Below are 8,513 nucleotides of genomic sequence, written 5' to 3'. Positions count from 1 at the left end.
ATGAAAGCTCCACGACCAAACCATCCAGCTCAGAGAACAAACCAACATCAAAATACACGGTAATGCTAGTGTCTTCATTTTGTATTTCTGTTATTTATGTGCAACAACGAAACCTATTGAGAGGTGATTAGAGAATAGATTCACTGATTCGTTCCGTGACGAGAATATCTTACTTTCAGTAGGTCGTTTCCAACAATATGAGTAAAAAACCTTAAGAAACATTAAGGTTTTATCAACTTCAGCAGAATGAATGACATTGAGGGTGATTATCAACGTACATAAGACGTGAAACTAGTTCAAATTAACTAAACAACGCAATCACTTGTCAGAGGTCCAAGTATAGCATTGAGTGAAATACACTCAGAATGAAAAATTATACGAACCAAAATGGACTATGGAAGATCTTAAACGCGAAATTGGTATAGACAGTGAGTACCACTCTCAAAAACCACTGTCCAAACAAAGTTGCCAAAACGTCCCATTACGAGGACAAGACAATTTTGCAGTCAACTTAAGTTTCTTACTTAAAGTTAGCGGAGAAATAGAAAGTACAAACGAAACTTTTTACTATGAAATAACAAAAAGTAGACAATATATACTCAATTTATATTTCTACAATATTTATTAGCAAGCAAAATAAAATAGGTCACAACTGAAGTAGCTGCTAAAGTTAGCAACAAGAAAAATGTGAGCAATCTGATAACGTCATTTCGATCCAACCCGTGTTCGTTTGTTCCATGAAAAATTGGATCCATAGGACTTGATATTCATTTTCAAAATATTTGGACTTTCTACGTAACATGGCCATCCCTGTCGTTGGCAAAACTCTTCTGCCGCTTTAGAAGTTTCAAATTCAACAACTGTATTTGAAAGTGGGTCACCGGAGCTCGCCCAACCCATCAGTGGATTTTCCCAGCGTTCGCGATTGTCGAACTCAATACGCCAAAGTCGAGTACCATGAGTGCCTGATTGGGTGGCAGGTTTAGCTGGGATGAAAATTCTAACACGCCTTTCAGATTGGTGTTCTTTTGGGACCCCATTTACCGGCGTCAAATCATCCTCGAGAGGAACCGTAATAACATCATCTTTAGAAAACTTTGCTGATTTCTTCATAATATGTTTCGCCTGTTGAAATTAACAGATTAAAAGTAGAGTACACAGACACTATATTATGCCAAGCTCGTACAAGAAATAAGTACTACATAGAATACAACAAATACCCTCACAGTAGCAACTATGTAAACTTATTAATCTGGTCGCAATAAGACGAATGCTGTCACTTTATGCTTTTGTCTACAGATCATAACGGTGTATACAATCATGTCCAGATCACAGATCCAAGCAAATTCGATTTGTCAGAACTTCAACTAACAGATTTAAAACCAGTTAAAATTCTGGCGCTAGAACCAAAACATAGCTGACACGATGACTTCAAGTTTTGATACTGAATGAGAATATTCTGTTTCCCAGACCTTGACAAAATCCATATGCATGTACCTACTTGGACTGAGCTAAAACGTTATGACTATCTGCGGCGCACGTTGCCGATTTATAATGGTTTGATGACCGGTAATAAGTTTTTTCATGCAGATAGCCGGCATTTTCATTAATGCTGTTCTTCAATATTTGGGAGGCTTAAAAGGTCGTCACCAAAATTAAAGCAGTCTCAAATTCCAGGCTTTCGGTGTATATAATAAGGTCTAAACTGCACGGAAGTAAAAATGTAAAACTGAGAATATATGTTCCTGAAGGGCTTCTTGAGGCTGGTCAAAACCATCTATCTCTTCAACTTTACGGTCATGTCCCAAGATCGATAACACAGTAAGCATAATATGTTGTGACTTTGAATTCCGCGGAAAATCTTGTATAGAAAACAGGTTTTCTGAAGAACATACTAGCACCCGTATGTCTGCATTTTACTAAACCAAGAAACGTTACAACCAAAGTAGGTTGGGATATAACAAAAGAATTTACTTATTACAACCAGAGGATCTTTCAGAACTGATAAGCATTAAAACTTCTTGACTATGGTTGGAGTTCAGTTAACCAAGTATTGAGAAGTTCTAATATACTACATAGTGTTGTTGGCCCGCAATTGTGTAAGTTAACTTACGTGCTACATACAAGTATTTAGCTCTTGTTTATAAGACTGTACTACCTGAGAAGGTTCGAAGAATAGTGGTCTCATTGGTCTCATAATGACATAGTTCTAAATTTCATTACATTTCAAGGAAGGGCCCAAGGTAACTACGTCAAAATATTCTACTTAATTGATAAGGATTATGGATCAAATGTCCTTTAGATCTTATATTATAAACCAGTAATATCCTAATTAAACTTGTCTCGAAACAAACGCCTGATATAAAACTGCCTTCTTGAAGGCGATCGAATGCTCCAAAGATTCTTGTTGTTGACATTCTCTATACCGATGGAAACTGAAGTTCCATGTCTTACTTTGTTAAAAAGCAATCCGTGTAACACTGGCACAACCTTAACTAAGTAAATATGAAGTACTTGTAGCCTGCAACTAAGAATAAATGGACAATAAAATCAGTAACTTATAAGAGGAAGAAATGTCTGACCTCTTCAGTTGAATCAACTAGCCTGGTTCGAAACCATGGGTCATCCGTCTCTGCTAGTTTCTTCCGAAGTTCGAAAGTCATTTTCGCAGGTATTCCCTTACTGACTTTCCATCTTATGGATTGATACAGTGGTTCATAAAGAGACAATCCTCTTGGAAGTTTAGTGGTGAACATTTAAAAACATAGGACGAGTAACGCCCACTTTAATTAAGGCGGTCGACAGGTTACAGTTTGGAGAGAAGTCATTATAGTTACTATGGGTCCTGGCGATCATCACCTGTAATTCAACACAACTTTCCTCTGAATTACCATTTTTACAGATTCTTAAGAAGGTTCTGTGGTAAAGAATACCACCGGTTAACAATTCGTTGCGAAAGTCAATCTTCAGTAATAAGTACAGAGGGTCGGGGGAACTGAAATAATCTTTGAAACTCGTTTTACAACGAACATCCAGCCTCGCTTTGAAATCGTTCACTGGTAGGACTGAGATCATTTGTTCGGATAGGGCGTTCCAGTATTAACCATCAGAAGAAAAAAACAAAACCCAACTCTGAGTTTATTAGATCTCGGTCTTTGGACCTTCTTGCTATGGCGTCAGGAATGATTGGTTCTGGAGGGAAAGAAAGACTAGACATGTTAACACCCTAATCGTTTTCAAAGATACAGAATACCCATATAAGGTCGCCTCAAGTTCTACTATAAGGGTAAAAGGTCCAGGTGTTTTAAACGCTCATCGTAAGGGGATTTGGGAAGACACAAGGCTGTTTTTGCTCTCCTACAGTAGACAGCCTCGAGTATTTGAGCATCCCTGGCTGCTTAAATGCAATATTGTAGATGTGGTTTTCTTAGGTGGTATATAAAACTCGAAAAATCTCGTTAAAAGATTTGAATGTTCAACGAAGTGACTACAGCACTCGACAACCTTTTGTGGTTGCCGCATGGTAGTCTTCAGTCTCATATTAGTCATGATTTACTGTACCTACAAAGTTTTTTTGTTCCTGAACGCATGGGAGTGATGAACCGTTGATAGTATACTGGTAACTATTGTTGTGTTCGATGTGCATTAGCACACTCTTTCTAGGAATTAACTTCTGAGCACGAGCTTATGAACCATCTAACTTATTCAACTAGGTCAACTTCGAGGTCAAGATGATCAGGCTCACTGCTTTTTGTTCCTCAGATTTTGGCATCACTTGCAAACATTATTGTCGACGACTTAGGCATTCACGGTAATTCATTGACCTAGAGAATGAAAGGTAGGGAACCTGAGATGGTGCCCGAAGTACACCGCATTTTACCGGCTTCCATCCAGATAGTATTCCATTTTCCTTCACCCTCTGTATTAGGCTACAAAAGAAGTTTTCGATCCACTCCATTATTACACCTGTAATGTCATAGCTCGAGAAATTCTGGATAAGACCTTATCGAATGCTTTGGTAAGATCTATGAATATCACACTGAAAGACAGTCCAGTCCTCTATCGCGATCAGTAATCTAGCTAAGCACAGATTATTATTCCGAAACCCGTGTTACTCAAGATTTAATACATTGTATGATTCTACAAGACTTAGTTAATTACAGTTTGAAGATCCCCATAGAATATTCAAAAATGAACAATATTTGTTGGCTGATTGGTCGAAAATATTTTTTCCGGTAATTCAACTATTATTCTGGTTTGACTTTCTTATCGGTAGGTAACCTTCGCTCGATTGTCAGAAGGCAGACTAGTAGTGAACAGGTCTTTATTTAGCTCGTGGGCAGCACACAATGGAGCGGGAGGTCACCCGTTCACAGAAAGATTTTCAATATTTAATATAAGATGATAGGAAATATAATGCTTATACAAAATAAGGAAGTGAATGAATACTTGAGCTCTATTATTTAGACATATGCTTGGTTTCTTCAGGTCAACTCCTAACTAATCAACCTAAGTTGTTACAAAATTGACAGGTGGATAGCTAGACATAATCTGTCTTTCCATATTTAAATATGGGAGTGACTTTGGCATTATTTCGACCCCTAATGAATCAAATTTGTGAAGGGAACGTGTTGAACAGTAGTGTGAGTAGTTAATAAATGATTACCACAACGGATGACAACAGTCGTGGATGTACCCATCGGGACCCTGTGACTTACCAGGTCTAATATTGACGAGTGATTGAAGAACAATCTTCTCAGTCATGCATATTGTTTCTATGAGTGAAATCTCAGTGATGTGATTATGTGAGTTGTTTTTGACAATAATCTTATAACAGGCTTCACTAAAATATCAGAAGGGGTTTTGCGGAGATTTACTATTTTTCATAGTAGAAAGCATGAGTCAATTGAAGCTAGACCACCATGGAAAACCTGGAAACACTGGACGGCCGTTTCGTCCTATTATGGGACTCAGCAGTGCGCATCCACGAACCCGCTCTTGCGAGCGAGACTCGAACCCAGGACCTACCAGTCTCAAGCCGAAGCCCTTAACCGATAGACCACTGAGCTGGCATCCAACGGTGTTAATGTCTAACTTCAACTGATCCACGAAGTTGAGCAACCATTCACCAATTGTCTTCAGTGAGTTCCTATCTCACAACAGACGTGGTTTTGAACTCCACTGGTCACTGCTTCTCACTAGAGCTCCTAGATATACTTCTCGAAGTCACTAGTGAGACTTGAGACTGGTAGGTCCTGGGTTCGAGTCTCGCTCGCAGGAGCGGGCTCGTGGATGCGCACTGCTGAGGAGTCCCATAATAGGACGAAACGGCCGTCCAGTGTTTCCAGGTTTTCCATGGTGGTCTAGCTTCAATTGACTCACGCTTTCTACTATGAAAAATTCACTAAAATAGTTTCATAAAGTCTCAGCTTTGACCATAACTGATCCAGCTAATGTATCTGAATTTTCATGCAACGATTATGGAGAAACTCCATCATCACGTTTTGTTCTTCGTTCAATGTACGGCTACAACCGTTTTGGAAAAGTACAGCTATCCTGTGCCAACCGTCTTTCGTAAGTGCTGTAGTTTCTAGCTACGGTCTGTTAATACACATTACGGAGTTTTCAGCATTCACACTCAAGTGGTTCGTAGCCCGTTAGCAAAAAGAAGCCCTTGAAGTGTCTTCTACCCTCATCAACTTTCAGGGTGTTTTACAATTCATGGAGGGCAATGTGATATATAATACTTGTTGACCATGGGATCTTGATAACTCGAATGTGACTTTGTAGTGGCATCGGGACCTAACCACAAAGCTGAACACGAGACAACTGGGAAAATAGATATTCAACATTTAACATGGAGAAAAACCCAACAATGGAGAAGGCGGGAAGAATGAATTCAATGAATTCAAATTTTTCGAATAACATGACTCAGCCTTGCAGGCGCGACCATTCTTGCTTAGGCTATACATTTTATTCATATTCAATATATTTTTCTACCGTCAGCCTAAATTTGCTCTCTATCATATATTAGTGATAACTACGATACGATGAGTCGGTGTAGACAATGATGTGACTTCCAAGTAAGATCTAATAGATTAGGCAGTTACATCATGACAAATCTACAATTTTAGCATTAGGCCTATTACTAGAGAGTTGCTAATATCGAAGTAGAACATAATTCTACAACTTTAAACTTACGCCATTCGTCTTCGACTTACCTGTATTCACTGAATGATCAATCTGTTGAGATAGTGCAGTCTCTGATCACCGGAATTTTAGCTCATCATGTTTTGGTATGGGGTTTGATCAGATATGTACTGTATAATATGGCAGTACGTTTTTGGTAGCGGGTGTCATTAGCTTCAGATTGTGTGCATTTCGTTTAGTAGGATCATTTGTCTCTGACTTCTATAGATTCCAAGTAACCAGGCTAGGAACAGATTTGACTTTATGAAAGTCGTTTTCACGAGCTCTAATTGTATTGTCGTTTCCATCCCACTGATCACCGGGAGCATCTCATTGGTTCTCCCTTCGGATTCGCATTTCAGACGAACCCGTTTATTTATAATATCCAATTTTTCTTGTATGAGAAAGTACTGCTGCCTTCACACCTTGTAGTAGCACTCATTTCATCAGCGGTGTTTAGGATAATACACTTTTGATTGATGGTGGTTTCCCTGTTTTAAAAGTGAGAAACATATTAAGATTACGAGTAACAATGGTCTACACAGGGGTTGCCTCCTCTTTAGGTGTGTCCACAATAGGAATCTCAGCCGTTCGATAAAGGGTAAAAGTAGAGTTAATGGCGCTAGCGACTACACTTCTCTCTTTCTCTTCGTCTGATGTCAGACTTGTTGAGTATGTACCGTCACTCAGCAACTTCACCTGCGTGAGAAGCTCCAAGACCCCATCTGGAAGATTCGCCTCAGCGAAACCAAATTCTCTACATAGCGACGATGAAATCGGTTGTCAGCAACGTTGGTACGCGGCCGGTGATAGACAGCATTCATTCCGTGAAAAAACTCTCATACCTTCCACACTCCATATCATCTCAAATAGGGAAGAAGCACAGAGATCAACCATATCGACGACTTTAAATGGCCATTATGACCAGTACAATGTGGATTATACAAGAAAAGTTCAAACATCTAATCACAATGGTCGAAAAGCATAAGGTTATCACAGTAACTGTATAAATGTATCAAAACCGCAACTTTCACCAAAAGTGGTAAAGCAACAAGCATCGAAAAGGTTAGGAACCCAATTCACGAAAAAACACGGGAAGACGGTATGTACGAATGCATAAATACGTACTACAAGAAAACCTCAACTGGTGTGACCTAAAGTAAAGGCCTCGTTAAAATAACTTCGTGAGCCCGAATGGTGCTAAAAGCGGCAAATTTGAGTTTAAAGCTAAACTCTAGTACGATAATAATATTTTCCCGAATAAAAACACGTCTTAGTTTACAAGGAAGATCAAATTATTACAAATGCTTTATGGGGGTTATTTCGGATAAGCGGTTGGTGGTCAAGAATGAACGTTTTGCACCATCATTATCACCCCCGATGTTTGTCTGGAAAGCACAAGAAGCACAAAATAATACGTTGAAGTTGATGTTTTCGACTGATTGGTTATGCATTTATCGCATCACCCCTTTTTATGGACTGTTCTGGACTTTAGTCACATAAACTTAAGGCTGAATCCAGCAAAATCTTACTGTCAATAAAAGTTTAACTAGGACGGTCATTGTGGCTCATATTATATCCAAAGTGTTGTAACCCTTGTAGATCCTACGAACTCCCAAAGATTCACAAGAATAATACTCCAATAAAATCGATGGTTGATTTCACAAATTCACCGACACACAGTCTAGCGAAATACTTAGCTAGGATACTTAAAACTTATGACACATTAATTAATCATAAAATTAAAAAAACTGTGGAATTCGTGAATAATGTTGGTACCATCAACATAGGGGAGGATGAAATGATGGCAAGTTTTGATGTATCATTCTTTTTTTACTAATGTATCTACTAGTAGATCAGTGGACTTTATTTATGACTCTCTGGAATCTGACTCAGATTTCAGTTTACGAAGTCCTTTTGGTCCATCTGAATTTGTTAAGTGATTGAAATTGTAAATCCAAATTAATAATCCATAAAAAACGACCAGGTTTAAGGCAGAGTACATCATTTAAGAAACTGTAGCATGTGAATCAAGGAGTGTTTGTAATTTAAAATTAAATCGAATCGTTAATGTTGGGATGACTAATATGTAGTGTTAACTTGAAACAGTTTGTAAGTGAAATAAAATCGTAAGATAAATGATCAGAATATATATAGTTGACATAGGGTGAGATAGAACAATGGGATTACAAATCAGAAATTACGTAATATGTAGAATAATATGAATTAGGTCAGATATAGTAAATGGCGGTGGATGCTGAATAAATTTCTCTAAAAGGTCAGCAAGTGTGATGATAATAATAATAATGACTGGAAAGATAAGT

At 38.3% G+C, this 8,513-nt stretch overlaps 1 protein-coding gene across 1 annotated transcript; it reads right to left on the bottom strand.

Annotated features, from left to right (window-relative positions):
- Positions 1 to 589: 589 nt before the first annotated feature.
- Smp_018020 (hypothetical protein) lies at positions 590 to 2,803 on the bottom strand. Its single transcript, XM_018789425.1, has 2 exons — positions 2,583 to 2,803; positions 590 to 1,125 (listed from the first exon to the last, which is right to left on the bottom strand). Exons 1-2 carry the CDS (start codon positions 2,754 to 2,756, stop codon positions 706 to 708), a joined length of 594 nt encoding a protein of 197 aa, XP_018654870.1. The 5' UTR covers positions 2,757 to 2,803; the 3' UTR covers positions 590 to 705.
- Between the last annotated feature and the right edge of the window lie 5,710 nt (positions 2,804 to 8,513).

Source organism: Schistosoma mansoni, chromosome W (assembly GCF_000237925.1).
Source record: "Schistosoma mansoni strain Puerto Rico chromosome W, complete genome".
Lineage (NCBI taxonomy): Eukaryota > Metazoa > Platyhelminthes > Trematoda > Strigeidida > Schistosomatidae > Schistosoma > Schistosoma mansoni.
Note: the sequence above shows the minus strand (reverse complement) of the source record. Positions and strands in the feature narration are given on the sequence as shown.